This window comes from Bos indicus, chromosome 9 (genome assembly GCF_029378745.1).
Source record: "Bos indicus isolate NIAB-ARS_2022 breed Sahiwal x Tharparkar chromosome 9, NIAB-ARS_B.indTharparkar_mat_pri_1.0, whole genome shotgun sequence".
Taxonomy (NCBI): domain Eukaryota; kingdom Metazoa; phylum Chordata; class Mammalia; order Artiodactyla; family Bovidae; genus Bos; species Bos indicus.
In genome coordinates, this window is record NC_091768.1 from 97,649,193 (window position 1) to 97,669,245 (window position 20,053).

Below are 20,053 nucleotides of genomic sequence, written 5' to 3' on the forward strand. Positions count from 1 at the left end.
AGACTCTCCAAACCCTCTGAACTTACAGATATCACATCTGTTTCCTTTGGGCTTCCCTGGTGGCTGAGACGGTGAAGAATCTGCCTGCAATGCAGGAGACTCGAGTTCAATCCCTGGGTTGGGAAGATCCCCTGGAGAAGGAAATGGCCACCCACTCCAGTATTCTTGCCTGGAGAATCCCATGGACATAGGAGCCTGGCGGACTACCGTCCATGGGGTCGCAAAGAGTCAGACACGACTGAATGACTAACACTTTCACTTTTTCACAATCTGTTTTCTTTAGGGCCCACCTAGAACTTTGGAGTCACTCTACTTATGTACAGTGTAATATCTTTGCTAAGTAGCTTGGACTTGGTGGGTGAGGGTCGGGGGCTGAAAGGGGCTTTACGAATGTAAATTGTAAACACACATCAGAGACACGACCAAGAAGCTAAAGTACATGCATTGTTTTAAATTCCAAGGGGTTTTGATTGCACTTTTACTTTAAGAAGGTAATGATTTACAGTGTTTAATGATTTATTTTTAATTCAGATCTCAAAAATCCAGTGCTTATTGAATGAAATTGAAAAGGAACCACATACAAAGCAATCAGATAGCTGGTGAGCATCTCTACCTTCCGGTAATGAACTCAGTAATTAACTAGTATCTGTACAGGTTTTATCAACTCAGTTTTATCAACTTTTAAGTGAACATTACACTGATTATTTTTTAGTTTTTTTCTTTTCCATTATGCTTTCTTTTTAATAGGATATTGACTGTAGTTCCTTGTTATGCTGATTTTAGTGTCTACCTCGATGCTGCTAGTTCGGTCTATTGATGGACTGTAAATAGTACTTAAATCAGAAATATTTTAGTGTAGCACTTAATATCTGCAACTTACTTCGCCATCTTATTTATTTACAAAAATTCTAAGAGATGACTGAACATTACTCTTCCTTTTTCTACAAACTGAAAAGCCAAGTTAGAGACTAAAATGATCTGTCCAAGGGAACTTGTAAAACGCCGATGTAAAAATTTCATTTCGTCCTGTACTATGTAAGTTGCCTCAAGCATCCAGAGAGAGGCTGACGGTTTCAGCAGCTCCTGGGTGAGGCTGTCCACCCTGACAGGCAGGGCTGGTGGTGTTGCTAGAACTCTCCGCTGCTCAGCAGACCTCATGCCACCGTCTGCCCTGAGGCCACTAGATCTTGTCCATGTGTCTTAAGGATAGAAATATCCCTGGCTGCAGTGACCTGCTTATATCAGTCACCGAAGAGATTCCTGGCTCCCTGGTTGGTTCTCCCGTCTGACCCCTGACCCCACACACGGCTCCGTCCATCCCCTTTCCCTCTCGCGTCCCCCAGCTGCCCTAACTCCCACCCTCGAGCTGGGGGAACTCAGTGAGTCAGCAGGATCTGCCCTGTAACGCCAACCTACCTACTCTCTCAATGTTCCTCTCACGTCCTTCCCCAACTGACCTCGGCTTCCGCCGCAGGACGCGACTTGCCCTTCCTTCCACTTTACTCCCCTTCTGCCCCTCAATGTTCCTCTCACGTCCTTCCCCAACTGACTTCGGCTTCCGCCGCAGGACACGACTTGCCCTTCCGGCCACTTTACTCCCCCTTCTGCCCCTCAATGTTCCTCTCACGTCCTTCCCCAACTGACCTCGGCTTCCGCCCCAGGACTCGACTTGCCCTTCCTTCCGCTTTACTCCCCCTTCTGCCCCTCCAGTTTTCACCACTGCTCCCTTGTGTATCACCTCATGGATTTTCAACATCCCCAAACACAACAGCTTTCCTTTCTCCTTCTGAAACCCTGCAGTTGTGATTTCAAACCATCAGGCTCTGTTGTTTCTCTTTTACAGTCAGATACCCCCGGCTCCCTCCATCTCTCTTCCCTCCCTGACCCATTTCTAGAAGCCCCAGTTCTTGACTCACCAGCACTCCCTCCAAGTCTGTCCTGATGATAATTCTGGAGGGTCCCAGGGTCCACATGGGCCATCCTTTCCAAGCCCGTGCCCTCAACTTCTCCAGTCATCTTGTCCGCTCCCTTAACTCGGCCCTCTTTGGGGCCTCTGCCTCCCGACCTTGTCACTGCCAATCTCCACACCACCTCCACAAAACCCCGAATCCAAAGGGTCCTTGAACCCACCAGGACCTGTAGCCGGCGGACCCTGTCACATTTCCCCACCCCTTTTTCTTCCCCCTTCTCTCCTCACCAAGCTGAAATCCCAGGCCCAGCTACTACACTCACACCCAAATGTCTGCCCTGCTCTCCGTTCTCTCTCCTGCTTTTGTTTCACTGGGGTGGCTGGTTAGACCTGACCCTCTGCCTTTTCTACGTCTGTGCCCACATCGATCAGCGTGACAGGAAACCCCCACGTTGATGGATCTCACTCCAAATTCACTCTTTTTCTACACTTATTCACTCCCTACCCTCCTAAACGACACTTTCATCGTCCTTTCCACTCTCTGTAAAACTCTTCCCTCACTTAACTCTCAAGTGATGCCTGTTTCCTGTGAAACACTCAGCAAAATCCTTCCTGTGTCTCTGGCCTCCCCCCCCGCCACCAGGTCCAGCCGTCCCCACTTTTGTCTCTGGCCAAACCTACACTCTGCGAGCTGTGAAATCAAGAGTGTTGCTCCTGACATGCTCCCCTTTCCTCTGCCCTGCAGTCATTCCCATCAGCACATAAACATGGTATTTTGTTGCCTATAAAAAAGAGAAAAATTTTGATGCCACATTCCCTATCTCCAGTTACCTCATTTCTTTGTTTTCATTTATAGCTAAACTCCTTAAAAAAAAAAAAGTATCTATATTCCCTCTTTCCCATTCTTCTCCCTTTTCCATTGAACCCAATCCAGGCAGACTTTCACCCTCACCAGTCCACTGGTCAAGGTCACCATGACCTCCAAGTTCCAAATTCCAGGGCTCACTTCCCATCCTTGTCCCGCCTGATAAGCGCACGGCATGGATAATCAGGCTTCGTCTCAGACAAACTGTGTTCCTTTGGCTCCCAGTTTACATGTTCCTGGATTTCTTCCCACTTTATTCTGACCACACCTTGTATTTCATACGTTAAAACACTTTTTACATAAAATAAGCCTTAGATATGGTCGCTTCAGAACTCCTGTGCTCGCTTTACTCTCTACCAGGGATCTGTTCCCAGGCCTCACCATGACGCTTTCCTTCATACCTTTCAGGTCCTCGTGTGCATAGCACCTGCCTCAGCGAGACTTTTCTTGACCACCTTGTGTAAAATCTCAGCTCCCCCCACATGCATTGTCCTTCTTTTTGGTTTTATTTTTCCTCCATGGCAATGAAAACTGTCTAACATATTATATGAAAGTGTTAGTTGCTCAGTCTTATCTGATTCTTTGCAGCCCCATGGACTGTAGCTCACCAGGCTCCTCTGTCCATGGGATTCTCCAGGCAAGAATACTGGAGTGGGTAGGCATTTCCTTCTCCAGGGGATCGTTCTGACCCAGGGATTGAACCTGGGTCTCCTGCATTGCAGGCAGGTTCTTCACCATCTGAGCCACTGGGGAAGCCCAACCAAAAGGTGATGCCCCTGGGTGAGTTTGAACCACCAACCTTTCAGTGAGTAGCTGAACGTGCTAACTGTGCCACAGAGACGTGGCGGCTCTGTTAACATATTATATACTGAACACATTTGTGTGTATATAACATGATAGCTTTCCCCAACTAGAAGGTAAGCCTGAGAGGACTCTCTTTTTCACTTCTCTAGCCCTGTAAGAATCATATACAGCATATGAGTATGTGCTTTTTAAGTATCCGTCGAATGAAAGGAAAGAAGGAAGGAAGGACTTGTGGTTTTTTTAGGAGATAAAGATCAGTATTGCTGTGATGCAGTATGTGGCCATTAGCACAACTGATCAGAGAAATAGTGACTTTGATTATGGCTTGATTAAATGCCTGGGAAAATGCAAAATGGCTTGAATTTTATGTAGATCTAAGGAGATGATTATAGTTGGCTTCTTTCCCTACTAATCACCCAATGACTCTAAAACAAATATGGAAACAATCTGCAAATATTGGTACAAGTTAGAAGAGAAGCTTCTATTATCTGAGCAGAAATCTCAGGGTAACAACTCACGGCTGTCACAGGAAAATAGCTGTGAGGGAACGGTGTTTTCATAAGTAGGTATGTTTGGGGTCTGTTATCAGCTTTTGGAACTGCAATATCTTTGATTTGGTTTCTATTTGAATAAACATCCCTGTTTGTTATTCTGGAAATTTACAGTCTGAAAACATGAACGAGGCATATTGTAACCTGCTAATTCAAGGAGCTGGAAATGATTCTGGCTTTTCTTCCTCCCCGAGTTAATCCCCTTTTTGAAATCTCATGTTGGAGATGGAAAGTTCCACTTTCTGACAAACACACACCAAACAAAAACTCACAAACCAAAAACCTGTTGGAAAAAAACTGAGCTACTACACCTTTAACTACATGTTCTCTGATCAGAGTGGGCAAAGACTGCCCCTGGGAGTAAAAATCAATAAGAGAGTATAAAATAGGTCAACCACCATGCTGAAACTACATGACATTTGTTGTTGTTTAGCTGCTGAGTCGTGTCCAACTTTTCTGCGACCCCGTGGACTGTAGCCTGCCAGGCTCCTCCGCCCATGGGATTCTCCAGGCAAGAATACTGGAGTGGGTAGCCATTTCCTTCTCCAGGGGATCTTCCCAACCCAGGGAGGGGACCCATGGCTCCTGATCAGCAGGAGGATTCTTTACCACTGAGCCACCTGGGAAGCCCATAAATTATATGGCTTAAGTATTTATTTTTTTTAAATTTGACTTTAGTTTTTGGCCGCACTGTGCGGCATGTGGGATCTTAGTTCTCTGGTCAGGGACTGAACCTGTGTCCCTGCATTGGAAGGGTGGAGTCTTAACCACCAGACTGCCAGGGAAGTCTGGGCATAAGTATTCAAGGATAACTTGACATCAGATTTAACATAAAAATATGGAGCCTGTAATTCCATATGAGGATTAAGAGATTTATTGCTAAGTGGTCAAAAATGTGTGTGTGTGTACGTATGCATAGGTTAATATGTAGCACTCTGAATTATGAGCACATCTATTTAGAATCTGACATATCTCACTGAGCACAACACAGCATTTAAATAATCAGCTTTAAATGGGCCAGCCATTTATATCAGTCACATGTCCGCATCCATTGAGAACGCAGAGGCAGAGAAGTATAGATAGCACGCGAAATAGAAAATTCTGGCGAAAAGAGCTTGCACATCCCCGCACAGACATCAACCCGGCCTGTCTGTGCCGATCAACCCCCTCAGGCATAATTCCTCTCGGCACTTATTTGTTTGCTTATCGGCCACTACGCCATACCTGCTCACTGCCATGTCCTGAGATGAAATGCTCTGGCAGGTAGCAGATGTACCCATTAATAACCTGTCGGGTCTGATGGATAAGAGAGGGAAAGCGGGTTCCCACACACAGCGCCTGTGTGGCTCCCTTCCCCATTTCAGGCGTGGGGAGGGGGAGCGGTCAGGAGACACCCCCCGCCTCCCAGGAGAGTGTGTGTTCTCATTACTGTCTGTCTTCCATGACGCTCGGGGCAGCCTGTGAGAGGCCGACTCACCTGCTCTTCTCCAAGAATCCTGAAGTGATGGAGCTCTTTAATCAAGGAGTTGGGACAGCCAGCTGTTGGGAAGAAGAAGAATTAATCACCGATGAGTTATTCCCACTCAGTGCGGTAATATGTTCTCACTGCCGTCACGACTGCCGGTGACCAGTATCGCTGTTGGGAAGGACACAGATGCTCACTTACCTGTAAAACATGGTCTAAAATGACCAGACAACACCCCCCCATCCAGGGTGCTCCGGCTGCTGCCAGCCTCTCACTGTGACTCTGTAGGAAGGAGTTACACGTGACCCTGACCAGCTTTTTCTCCCCTCCTGATTGTGATCTGGACGTCGTGGGGCCCGAGGACACCATGCCATTTCTGCCCAGCACGTCACTTATCACTAATACAGAGCCAGGGTTTCGTGGGGCAGACAGGGTGAGTTGGCAGGTGTTGGTTCATTTCACTCATTTACCACCTCCAGGCGCGGCTTCTGCACACAGAGGGTGAAGGATGAAGATGGGGCAGCCGGACGCCCTGTCTTCATGGGATGGGGCTAGAGTTTAGAACTGCACCTGGTTCTTCCAGGAGGCTTTGTCAAGATCCTGACGATGCTGCATTTCAGTTTGGAAAGGGTCTATTATGGAGTCTTGTGCCCACCACCTTCTAGTTCCGCTCAGTGAGAACCTACTCAAGCTTGATTCAGAGTTTCTCTTCTTTCTCTTATAAAAGAGAAAGAAGAGTTATTTCTCTTGTAAAAGAAATAAGTAAATAAATCATGTGTGTTGTGTGATCAGTCGCTCAGTCATGTCTGACTCTTTGTGACCCAACGTACTGTAGCCCACCAGGCTCCTCTGTCTTCGGAATTTTCTAGGCAAGGATACTGGAGTGGGTTGCCATTTCCTCCTCCAGGGCATCTTCCTGATCCAGGGATTGAACCTGTGTCTGCTGCATCTCCTGCGTTGGCAGATGAACGCTTTACCACCGCACCAGCTGGGAAGCCCAAATGAAGCATATCCATACATGTGCACATATGTGTGTGAGTGTATGTGTCTATCTGTCTCTCCACCTATGCCAGGGTACACCAGTTCCTGTTTAAAAATGTATCCTATCCCTGTCTTTTAAATAGAATTATTCCACAGTATTAATTTGCCATCATTAATAACATAAACTCTGGAAACAGAATTGATATAGAAACCTGTTTCTTTGGGATCAGATCTATGCATGATGTGCTATGTTGGCTTTTCTATTAAGGAAAATGGGTTCTGTGAAAATGCACCTAAGTGACAGCTGAGGCTGAGCTGTCTCTGGGAATCATGACATGAGACGGTGGGAGGCACCAAGGGACGCCGGCCTGGGGAGTGCGGGCGGCCAGGGAGGCGCTGTCTGCAGGGGCTGAAGGAGTTATCCTCTGCGAGAAGGGCTAGATGTGTGTGCTATTCTAGAAGGCAGGACTAGAGCAAATAGGTTAAACGACAGCAGGTATGCTTGGGTTCACTATGAATACATTTCTAATTTAAAATGGAATTTATTTCCTTACCAGCCAGTAACTGGAGGCTTTCAGACAGAGGCTAAATAACTATTTATGCAGAATATTTTAGAGATGAATTTGACTTGAGTTAGTTCCAATTCTGAAACTGTGGTCACATGAAATGCTGGAACAGAGATTTAGTCTTTGTTACTATATTCAATATATATTTGTCTTTGATGTTATTGTATTTCGTACTCTTGAGAAAGTGGTTCGTAAATGTTCACTAAGGCAATACATTAAAAAAAATGAACAAAATATATAAACAGGTGATGTCATCACCTGAAAGTAGGCAAAAAAAATGAATGGAAACCCCAAGGTGGATATTTTGGTGGAAAATCTAGTCAATCAATTGTCATAGGCACATCCTACCTACAAGGAAGGAAAGCTAGACCCTGACGCCGGAAGAAACCCTTGAGCTGTGTTTCTCCCACTGGAGGCCGTGAAGGCTTATGGCCCGAGTTCCCTTTTAGAAGTTGGTCATTTCAGAGTTGCTATTCTGATCTAAGCAATTAGTAAAAGTCTATTCCGGGTTATTTGGTTGGCTGCCATTCAACCAAAAACCGTTGAAGAAATTCAGCCTCCTGTCAGTTCTTGGGAACAAGGGGTCATATTTTTTGTTTTGTGAAAGTCATGAGGAGAGAACAGAGGTGGCAAGAATTCTCAGGACAAATTCCCAACAAGCGAGGGCCGTGTGGTTTGGTGCTAAGTTTACGAGGGGAGGGGTCACCCAGCCCGTCGCAGGGAGGAGGGGTGACAGAATTGAAGTTTGCCAGGCACGGGGTTGCAGGCACTCGGGGCCCCGTGTGCACGCTAAGGACCGGCTTAGTGGGGTAAGACGACAGCGCCTTCCATATGACATTCAGAGTTAATTTGAATACTTTTGGTTTTGTGCTTTCATTTATATTTAATTTATACATTTTCAGTTGGGTCTTCTAGCTGTATAGCGTAAAAAGTTTCTACCTAAATTATACTCGGACATAGTTAAGAAACATCATTAAAAATGGTTTCATTCAGGCTTAGAAGTTTTAGAGGATTCTTTTTTCCTTTACAAGTGGTCCTTTGCATCCCTCCGACTTGAGAAAAACTGATTTGACTTATTTTAATGGCAGGTAAAATAAGAAACAGAATTTAAAATGAACCTACCTTCAGAATTTGTATTCTAACTTTCTCCGAAGATGTAACTAAAAGGATTGATGTCAGTGATAGCTCAAATGTAAACATCTTGAACAGACGACTCGCTAATTACCTGAAACACCTGGTCGATGCAACAAAATATGATAAACAAGGACAGACAGGGCTTCGAGTGAGAAGAGGAGAGTTGCAAGGGGTCAAGGTGTTTAAGACCACGGAAGGGCACCTGTCACCGTGCACGTCACAGGAACGTCAGTGCGGGAGATGGACCGATGCAGAGCCAGTGTGACGGCGCGGCTTCAAACGAGAAATGCGAAAGCTGCATGGGGAAAGCAGCGGTGCAGGGAGAAAGGGTGCGGGGGCAGGGACAGCAGAGGAAGACGCGAGGACAGGCGTCCACAGCGCAATCGGAATTCTTCCAAGCGCTTCACGCAGGGTCCACACACACGACAGGGCGTCGCCTTTGGAGCCCCTGCTCTCTACTTGGACCACATTATGTCTTAAGAGGGTGCAGCCGTCAGCTGCCTTCATGTCTCCATCATTCAGTCTCTTCTTGAGATAACAGCTAAGAGGCTTCCGTTAAAATACGTACATCAGCTATCATGGCATCCGCCACAGGTTTTCCATCTCACCAAGAGTCAAGGCCAAGGGCGTCAGTGGCCTATGTAGGGTGCTTGGCTGCCTGGCCTGCTGTGTAGCTACTTATCCCTCTCCCGCCAGGGGTCCCGCCAGCCTGGTCTCAGTTCTGACCACCCCAGACAGGCTGCTGACTGCAGGGCTCTGGATTTGCTCCTCCCTCTGTCCAGAAAGCTCTTGACCCTGCTATCTGCGTGGAGTGGTCCCCGACTCCTTCAATCCTTGCTCAAATGCTGCATTCTCAGTGAGGCTTTTCAGGATCACCCCGGGTGAAACTGCAGCCTATCTTCATCCCCCAATCCGCTGTTACTGCTGCATTCGCTCCATGGCTCTCATGACCTTCTAAACTACTTTTCTGATACAGCATTTTATTTTCTGTCCCCTGCTGCTGAAAGGCAAAGGTGACAAGTGCAGGACCGTTGCTTTTTCGTCACCGCTCTATCAGCTGTGTCTAAATCACTGCCCGGCTGGATGAACTGCTCAATAGCACCTGCCCCATGAATGAGTCATCCAAGCGGTCACTGCCCACCCAGCTCAGTGACGGTGACACTTAGGAGGGGCTCCTATCCACCCCTCCTCTCCTTTCACCATGGAGGCCTCGGCTCTGACCTCCAGCCCTCTGTGTGCTTTGCTCATCAGTTAAGTGGACTTTATCTAACCTCTAACCTCTGTCCCCAGCCTGGACCCCACATGGGAAGATGTCAGTGATGCTTGGGTGTCATGACTCCTTTGTACTTTTACTGTACCTTCCTTGCCAATATCCTATATCCAGTTCTGGGCTTGCCTTGTGGCTCAGCTGGTAAAGAATCTGTCTGCAATGCAGGAGACCTGGGTTCTATCCTTGGGTTGGGAAGATCCCCTGGAGAAGGGAAAGGCTACCCACTCCAGTATTCCGGCCTGGAGAATTCCATGGACTGTATGGTCCACGGGGTCGCTTAGAGTCGGACACGACTGAGCAACTTTCACTCACTCACTACATCCAGTTCTGGGTAAACACTACCATCTCTTTTTCCTTCTCCTGTTCTAGTTCTGCCAATCACAGCTGGTGTAGCAAAAAGGGGCTAGAATACCTCCAACGGAGATTCACACCGTCTGCCTGAAGCTGCATTCTTGCTGAGAGTGGTGCTGCCGTGGTTCAGGGCCGACTCACCGTCAAGCCCTCGGTGCAGCTTGTTCCTATGACTTGCCTTTGGCCAGCCCCCTCTCCCATCTCCCTTGGGGATTCTTCCAAAGCATCACCATCCTTCTCAATTAACCTTTAAAACGTCATTCTCAGAATAGGGCCTCCCCTGATACAGGTCCAGAAATGTAAAGCTCCGGTGCTGAACGTGGAGATGTGGGACCCGGGCCCCTGCAACGAAGGCTAGTGGCCACACCGCAGGAGGACATGAGAGATGCTGTGCCCTGTCCCCAGTCTTCCTCGGCTGCACAGAGCCGCTCTGCCTGAGGTCACATCTTCCCCAGGACCCCCGAATCTGCTGTCTGGGTGAGAGGGAGATGGACCTGCCCAACTACTTTGTCCCAACACGAGCTGCTGTCAGTCGACACTGGCTCCCAAGTCTCTGCTCACGTGGCAGTTCAACTTCACTCGGCCCGATCTGGGTCTCTGCTCCTCCTTTCTCAGAGGCACATCTCCATGAACATCTTGTACTCTGTCCTCTACTTCTGACTTGGCTGCCAGAGAACCCGCTCTGTGGCCACCAGCAAGCGTGCATGCTAAGTCGCCTCAGTCGTGTCCGACTCTGTGCGACCCCATGAGTCAAGAGTCATGACCAAGAGTCAAGGCTTGGACAAGTCATGGACACTACAGCCTGTCAGGCTCCTCTGTCCATGGGATTCTCCAGGCAAGAATACTGGAGTGGGTTGCCATGCCCTCCTCCAGGGGATCTTCCCGACCCAGGGAGTGAACCCGCGTCTCTACGTCTCCTGCGTTGGCAGGCGGGTTCCTTACCACTAGTGCCACCATCCCTGAACTTCATGTTGCTGTTCAGTTGCTAAGTCACGTCCGACTCTTTGCGACCCCATGGACCGTAGCCCGCCAGGCTCCTCTGTCCACGGGATTTTCCATGCAAGAATACTGGAGTGAGCTGCCATCCTCTCCAAGTTACAACTCCTCTGCCTCCTCCCCCTCTGGTTCCTCCTCCTCAAAACGAGCGTCATTTGTCATCCATCCTAACCTGTCCCCTTCAGCTCCTTATGGTTTAACTCATCATTCACTCAGTCTCCTCAAACTCTACTGCTCTGAAGCTTGTTCACTTCAAACCATATGTGTTATTCAAATCTTCCCCCTTTAAAAATTCAGCAAAGATCCAGCCTTGAGCATACAGTTACCACCCTCTTTCTTTCCTTCTCCTTCCATCCAATTTTCTCAAAAGAATAGCCTACAGCCATTGCCATCATTTGAAAATATAGCGGTTGGAGGTACGGACTGTAGAAGGGAAATATCAAAATGGGGGCTTCATGCCTTTTAAAATAAATTCTTGTCATCATGGCCTAGGCTGAAGCTCTGGTTCTGCAACAGCTAACTAGCTATATGCTCTTGGATCACTCGGTTACTCTAAATGCCAATTCCTTTATCAGGAATAATCACAGCTTCTACTTCTAGTTTTGAATGTATGTGAAAGCAGGAGGAAATGACCTAAGGAATTAGAAAGTGAATTTATTGCTGATTATATTAATGGCATATCCATATCTATTGCTTGTTGCTGCTAATTCTTTAAATATTTTTATCTATTTAAAAGGAAAGTAACTAATTGAAATAATTGCTACACAATTTATTGTTTTAAGATATAAAGGTCAAGACTTCTTTTTTTTGTTTGTTTTCAGTTCAAACATGTAAAGGGCTTGAAAGTTATGACTCCCATTCATATAATAAGAAAAATCTGGGCAAACTGAAAGTCAATGCATTTTCTTGGCTCCATCAGAGAACGATGTCACAGGTCAAAGAACCTCCCTGATATCTGGCAAGTCCAGAAGTCACAATCCAATCTGCTTACCTGGAGTAGAAGCTGCTAGAACAATAAACCAGTAGGAATGTTGAGACAACAATTTCAACACATGCTGTGTGTGCTAAGTCGCTTCAGTTGTGTTCGATTCTGTGCGACCCTATGGCCTTTAGCACACCAGCCTTCTCTGTCCATGGGTTCTCCAGGCAAGAATACTGGAGTGGGTTGTCATGTCCTCCTCCAGGGGATCTTCCCCACCCAGGGATCAAATCTGCACCTCTTTCATCTACCTACATTGGCAGGCATATTCTTTACCACTAGTGCCACCTGGGAAGCGCTTTTGATGAATTTTCTATTATATAAATGGGGTGTAGACTAGTGTGAGGAGAAGGCAATGGCACCCCACTCCAGTACCCTTGCCTGGAAAATCCTATGGACAGAGGAGTCTGGTAGGCTGCAGTCCATGGGGTCACTAAGAGTCGGACAAGACTGAACGACTTCACTTTCACTTTTCACTTTCCACTTTCATGCATTGGAAAAGGAAATGGCAACCCACTCCAGTGTTCTTGCCTGGAGAATCCCAGGTACAGAGGAGCCTGATGAGCTGCTGTCTATGGGGTCGCACAGAGTCAGACACGACTGAAGTGACTTAGCAGCAGCAGCAGCAGACTAGTGTGAAATTCAGAAACTCCAGAGGCATGAAATCTTACAGATCTTCCTGATATTTATCTTTAAGAAAAATACTGACCAGGTCCTCAAGGTGAGGATCCCCTTGTGGCTCTGGTAGAGGGAGGGGAAGAGTAAGCAATGTGAAGACTGTCCAGAGCTTTCTCCATAGCAAAAGTCTGCCCTTCAAGGGAAGGACTTTGCTAGCACCTTACTCTGCTGCTATGAGAGAGGGGGCACTCCTCTAACTCCAGTCTGTCTCACTGAATAGGGAAAGAACAGTCGACAGGAATCAGGGCTTCAAATATATAGACTGAGAATGCTACCTAAGGGGGAGGGAGTAGGAGGCAAGGGAAAAAAGAAAAAAAAAAACCCTGTACCACTGGAGAAGCACTTGTGAGGCTACAGACCCAAGAAACAGGCCCACAGGAAGACTGAGATTTGATCAGAAGATCGCTGTCACCCCCACAACACATTAGCCTTACCACCATACCAGCTAGTCTTTAATAACACAATGGTGGTGGTAGCTGAAAGAGTTTTAAGACATGGATTCTCTCTGAGAAGGAGTGGTTTGCTCACAGTCAGGAATGGAGACAAAAATCAAGAAGACTAGAGGAATCTGGAATGTCTGGCATCTTCAGCTACAGCAAACATTAAACACTTAAACACAAGCCCAACTGCTTGTCAGAGCGACACATATCCTCACATTAAAGGCCCACACCAGCTCCTATTACGTGTAGAACACATCCAGCTTTCAGCAGGTAATTACTAGTCATGGAAGAAAAACACACTCTGAAGAGATAAAGCAAGTGTCAGAATCTGACTCAGCTGTGATATAGATGTTGGAATTATCAAACAGGGAGTTGAAAGCAACTATGATTAAGACGTTAAGGACTCTAATGGAAGAAGCAGACAACACACAGATGAATAATGCAGGCAGAAAGGCAAAATCTCTTAAAAGAAAGAAAGTGAAGTTGCTCAGTTGTGTCTCTTTGCGATCCCATGGACTGTAGCCTACCAGGTTCCTCTGTCCATGGGATTTTCCAGGCAAGAGTACTGGAGTGGGTTGCCATTTCCTTCTCCAGGAGATCTTCCCCACCCAGGTCTCTCGCATTGTAGGCAGATGCTTTACCGTCTAAGCCAGCAGGGGAGTAAAAAAAATCCCTTAAGAAGGTGTCAAAAGGACATGCATGAAATGAAAAGGTGTAACAGAAATGAAGAATTTCTTTGATGGGCTGTCAACAAACGACATGACAAGAAAGAATAAGTAAGCTTGAAGAAAGATTGAAACCCAAGCTAAAATCAGAAAGAATGAAAAAAAGAGAATATTCAAAAACTGTAGGACAAAAATAACACACACAGAATTTGAGTACTAGAAAGAAAGGAAAGAGAACAGAGCAGAAGAAATATTCAAAGTAATACAGGCTGAGAACTTTCCAAGATTAAGGACAGATACCAAACCACTGGTGCAGGAAACTCATAGACTATCAAAGTGAAAGTGAAAGTTGCTCAGTCGTCTCCAACTCTTTGCAATCCCATGGACTACACAGTCCATGAAATTCTCCAGGCCAGAATACTGGAGTGGGTAGCCTTTCCCTTCTCCAGGGGATCTTCCCAACCCAGTAATCGAACCCAGATCTCCCACATTGCAGGCGGATTCTTTACCAGCCACAAGGGAAGCCCAAGCAGGATAAATATCCCCAATTCACACCTAAATATAATTAAATATTTATTTTGGCAGAAAACCAAAGACAGAGAATTGTGAAAGAAGTCAGAGGAAAAAAATAGTGATAAAGAAGTGTAAGAATTACAGAAAACTTCTCAGTAGAATGGGCTTCCCTGATAGTTCAGCTGGTAAAGAATCCGCCTGCAATTCAGGAGACCCTGGTTCGATTTCTGGGTCTGGAAGATCCACTGGAGAAGGGATAGGTTACCCACTCCAGTATTCTTGGGCTTCCCTTGTGGCTCAGCTGGTAAAGAATCTGCCTGCAATGTGGGAGACCTGGATACTCTATTATAAGGTTATTAATCTTAATTAAGAACACATTCCTTGTTTTAGTGACCTCTCAAAGTGGACTTAGATTAGTTAACATATGTGTTGTAAACTTTAAGGCAACTATTAGAAAACTGAATTATCTAAATCTAACGATAAGACGGATTACCCAAGTGGTTAAACAAGGCAAGAAATAAAGGTTAGACACTAAGTCGTTTCTGCTATAAGAAGAAATTCAACAATCTGTTGACATTAGCAGGTGATTTCCCAAGTAAAAGCCTGAGACTGTCTCAGTCAGGGAGGTTTGAAGTTGATGATGGGGTTATGATCACCTCTTCTAATCTTGTATGGATTAGAAAGTAAAAACCACAGCTTCCCATGGGAGGACAAATGTGAAGCTCTAATTTACTTGGAAAACACACTAAAGATGGTTTTAGGGTCAGAAACAAGGAGTTATATAACATATATTACCCTAGGCATTTTAATTTGTTAATGAAGTCTTTCCTTGGGGAAAAAAAAAAAAAAAAAAGGCTCCAGAAATGAACTAAGCACCAGGGATACAGCCACCACTGTTTTTGGTATGCTACAACAAGGACTCTCTACCATCCGAGCCACCAGGGAAGCCCCTACAAAAAGGAGAAGAAGTATACTATTGTCTGTGAAGACTTCACAAATCTAGCTGGATTCAAAGAATGTACTACATGGTAACATTACTGCGAGTGAAGAGTGTGTACAAAATCAAGAATATGTGAAGAACAGACACATACATCAGGACAGAGTCCTTCCCCACATGCCTGGAGAAAGGTGACCATCAGCCAGCGAAGCTGTGTTCACTTTCCTGGTTACCCTCCACTCTCTCTCTCCCTCAGCGGCGGACTTCACCCTCGCTTTGCCTGCCTGTGACCGTGGGGCTGCTCTCAGTTAGAGCAGCGCTCGCCCCCCACCCCAGGTACCCGGCCCAGCAGGAGGTGAGAAACAGCGGTGAAGCAAGAAGAGGAGAAGGAAAAGAAGGGGCCTTTCTTCCCTACCACTAACCAGCTGCATTGTCTTGGGTCCAAGATGTGTTAGCTCTAAAGCCTTCATTTTCTACTTGAAGAAAGGAGAGTAAGAATATATAACTTACGGGGTTGCTGTGGATGATGTGTGTGTGTATCTGTATGTTTGTAACTGTAAGTATTATCCAGTACAGTTCATTGTACATAGTAGGCTGTTAATGAATGGCAGTTGCTATTTTGAGAGTCTCTGGAATACGAGGAACTCATGAGACTGTACTCGAAAGGTTGTTCTGCTGCTGTCCCAGAGATACCTTTTTAATCAAATCTTCAATATTTGGAGGCAGATTTTGCTAAAGGAGTCCAATATCCAATTGCTAATTAAGGTTTATTATGACAATGTACTGAAAGACAATAGATGAGCAAGGATGTATATCTAGGCATACATCCTTGATCATCTATCTACATATATGTATAGGTGCGTATGACCAGATCATATATGCTTAGAAAACTATGGCAAGTATACATTTAAGATTTTAAGTGTGTGGCCTTTTTATTAAGTCATTATTTTCACTGATTCACTACAATCATCTAAAATGATTAATAAGCAACTTGACATCTTCATTCACTTCATGGCAAATAGATGTGGAAACAATGGAAACAGTGACAGACTTTTATTTTCTTAGGCTCCAAATCACTGCAGATAGTGACTGCAGCCATGAAATTTAAAGATGCTTGCTCCTTGGAAGAAAAGCTATGACCAACATAGACAGCATATTAAAAAGCAGAGACACTACTTTGATGACAAAAGTCCATCGAGTCAAAGCTATGATTTTTCCAGTAGTCACGTATGGATGTGAGAGTTGGACCATAAAGAAAGCTGAGTGCCAAAGAATTGACGCTTTTGAACTGTGGTGTTGGAGAAGACTCCTCAGAGTCTCTTGGACTGCGAAGAGATCCAACCAGCCAATCCTAAAGGAAATCAGTCCTGAATATTCATTGGAAGGACTGATGCTGAAGCTGAAATTCCAGTACTTTGGCCACCTGATGCGAAGAACTGACTCCTTGGAAAAGACCCTGATGCTGGGAAAGATTGAAGGCAGGAGAAGGGGACGACAGAAGACAAGATGGTTGGATGGCATCACCAACTCGATGAGTCTGAGCAACTTCCGGGAGTTGGTGATGGACAGGGAGGCCTGGTTTGCTGCAGTCCATGGGGTGGCAAAGAGTTGGACACCATGAGGAACTGAACTGATATTTTCATTTGATATCATAAAGCTTTATGACAAATTTTTACCTTTGAACTAACTGGAAATTAAAAAAAAATCCTCACTAGTCATTTCAAAGTGCATGCTTTACATATCTATACTTACAAGGTGAATTAATAGAGTCAATAATGCACATAACTTAAACCACAGATCCCCAAGCACCTCCACTTATCCAAACATGCAAAAGGGAAACTAACTCAAATTTCCGACAAAAGGGACACTTAGCAACTACTTAATCTACCTTCTGTTTCGCTTCCCGAGTCAGCCATAACACAGAGTAAGGGCATCACTTGAGTACACAATCAACAGATGGATGATTATGGCAAACAAGCTGTGGCTTAAAAACAGATATTCCACAAAGATGTCACAGAAGAGAACTGACAACCCCTAATTCTGCTTAACCAGAGCTGAAGCTGTTTTTTATTGTGTGTGTTACGTGTGTGTGTGTGTGTGTGGGGCTCTGTTTTCTACTTGTAGCTCTTTTGTAGTATTCAAGGTTACCTGCCTTTCATAACCCAAGTTGTAAGTGAAGTAAATGACAGAGCTGAGTAACAGACAGTTCCAATCCCCAGACTATGCACTGCAAACTACTTTCTGCCCTGTGAGGGTGGTTTAACAAAAACAGATGTTAGACTTATACATAGAAATGCCACATGTTTAGGATTTTATATACTACATTATTTTAACCCTCAAACTAATAAGATTAGTCTGATTAGCTAGAGTGCACTTCTTGTGTTTGGCGGAGGAAATACACTACTTTAGAGGCATCAAAAATCTAAGCAACAAAGTACAGAAGCAAAACTGAATTTCAGAGGTTAAATGTGTTCCTCATGAAAGTGAAAGGCACTCAGTCGTGTCCAACTCTTTGTAACCCCAAGGTCCATGGCATTCTCCAGGCCAGAATACTGCAGTGAGTAGCCTTTCCCTTCTCCAGGGGATCTTTCCAACCCAGGAATCGAACCCAAGTCTCCTGCATTGCAGGTGGATTCTTTACCAGCTGAACCGCAAGGGAAGCCCAAGAATTCTGGAGTGGGTAGCCTATCCCTTCTCCAGGGGATCTTCCTGACCCAGGAATCAAACCAGGGTCTCCTACATTGCAGGCAGATTCTTAACCAACTGACCTATCAGGGAAGTCTGTAGTGACTTAAGGGGTGGGGAGAAACAAAAAACAAGAAGATACTATGAATATGAAACAGAAAAGAACAAACCTGCCTCCATATTGAATCTATTTTTTTGTGCTCTGTTGCCTGTGCTGATTCTTTTGTGAAAGAGTGTTGCCTACAGCCTGAAATACACAGTCCATTTTCAAGGCTCTGACCTTCAAAGGTATAATACTTTTCCATTTCGTATAGAGATAAAAAGTTACAGAACATTTGTCTTGCTGGTGGTATATAATAGCACTGTGACCAGACCAACGTGGACAACTGCAAGAGCAAAGAATTACAGCATCGAAAAGTTTGCAACCACCAGTCACACTCCCAATCCTTTTAGGATAAAAGAAGCCTGAATTCTAACCTGAGTAAGACGGTTCTTTGGGCCATGGGTCCACCATCTTCTCAATCTGCTGACTTTCTTAATAAAGTTGCTATTCCTTGCCCCAGAACATTGTTCCTTGATTTATTGGCCTGTTGAGTGGTGATCAGTACAGCTTGAATTTGGTAAAAAACATGGGCTCTCTTTGGTGGTAGAGCCAGTTGGTACAGTTTTACTGTCTATCATCATACTCTTGAAAAAAGGTAGTACATTCAACTTAAATGTGCTGGTGCACATATAAAGCTCGCATGGATGACAAATAATTAAGTTGATTTAAAAAGCAGTTTGGGGGGCCCATAGGTACAGCGCCTGGCACAAGTTCCATTCACTATAATTGTAATTATTTGTTAATATCTCTGAATTAAGGGGGAAAGTCATTGCCTTTGGTTTTCATGAAGAAGAGCACTGGGAAATAAGTGACTATACGAGCCTGTATAGCATAATTTAAGGGCCTTTGAGTGAAAGTCTATTTGCTCCAGGCACAATGTTGAATTTTTAAACACAAAATATTAGTATACCACTACTCAAACAAGACAGTTTTTTTTTTTTTTTTAAAGTTTCATTTCCTACTGGTCTTGTCAAAATAAAAGTGATTTTCAGCAAGAGTTGAGCTTTGCTTTCCATGGGAGACAGAGGCCAGGTCTGCTGAGTTGGTTCAGATTGGGGCCACTCTGATAGGCAATTACTCAGACCATTGTGGGAATGTCAGAATATTTTCGTTAAGACAGTCATGCAATTGGCAAATACAATCTAATTATTTTGTTTATACCAATGACAGTCAGATCTAATTCTTAGATTTTATGGACTTGCTGGCATTTAATTTTTTTTTTTAATTTTATTTTATTTTTAAACTTTACAATATTGTATTAGTTTTTAATTAAAAACAAATTTATGTAAAACATAGTCATATATTAAAGAACAAAAATATCTTAGTTTTAAAGAGCTATTAGTGATTACTCTCTCTAGACCAACCTCTCTCAGTACAGAATTCTCTTCTGTAACACTTCTGACAGCTATGTTATAGACACTGACTCAAGATTTCCAGTGACAGGGATAAGAGGATCAGAGAATCAGTGAAAGAATTCCATTCTAATAATGAAACATTCTTGTTGTCAGAAGAATCTTTCTAGATAATAGTTCTAGATTTGTGATAGAGATCATATTGAATCCCTTTCTTTCCTGGGGCAAATGCCTGAAGTAATCTGGAATATGGGCTTTCCTGGTGGCTCAGACGGTAAAGATCCACCTGCTAAGCAGGAGACCTGAGTTTGATCCCTAGGTCAGGAAGATTCCCTGGAGAAGAAAATGGCAACCCACTCCAATACTCTTGCCTGGAAAATCCCATGGATAGAGGAGCCTGATGGGCTACAGTCCATGGGGTTGCAAGAGTTGGATATGACTCAGTGACTAAACAGCAAATAGCAGCAACAGCAATCTGTAATATATGTAAAACTTTACAGGAAGCATCCAGATGTTCATTTCCCTTCCCTCTATTTTTAGACTTGACCTTGTAGTTAGCAACATTGCTGTTCAAATGTGCTATGCAGGAAGTCTCCAGTTCATTTGTTAACTACCACACTCATTCATGTACTTAGTGTCAGACTAAGTGTCAGACAATTGACCAGACGCTGGGGAACCTGAGGTTGGATAGACTGAACCGGGACATTTTGGTACTTCCTTTCAAAAAGGCTTTGACTTTTTTTGGCCCCACCCCTTGGGCCACTAGTGGGATCTTCGTTTTCCAGCCAGGGATTGAACTCACATCCTCA

At 44.8% G+C, this 20,053-nt stretch overlaps 1 protein-coding gene across 3 annotated transcripts in view; it reads right to left on the reverse strand.

The window, feature by feature from the left end:
• AGPAT4 (1-acylglycerol-3-phosphate O-acyltransferase 4) overlaps positions 1–20,053 on the reverse strand; it is a 1,411,158-nt gene that overhangs the window by 388,237 nt on the left and 1,002,868 nt on the right. For all 3 annotated transcript variants that reach the window (XM_070795610.1, XM_070795611.1, XM_070795612.1), the window contains one exon: positions 5,607–5,668. In XM_070795610.1, coding sequence (XP_070651711.1) covers positions 5,607–5,668 — 62 coding nt within the window. The remainder of the gene's footprint in view (positions 1–5,606; positions 5,669–20,053) is intronic.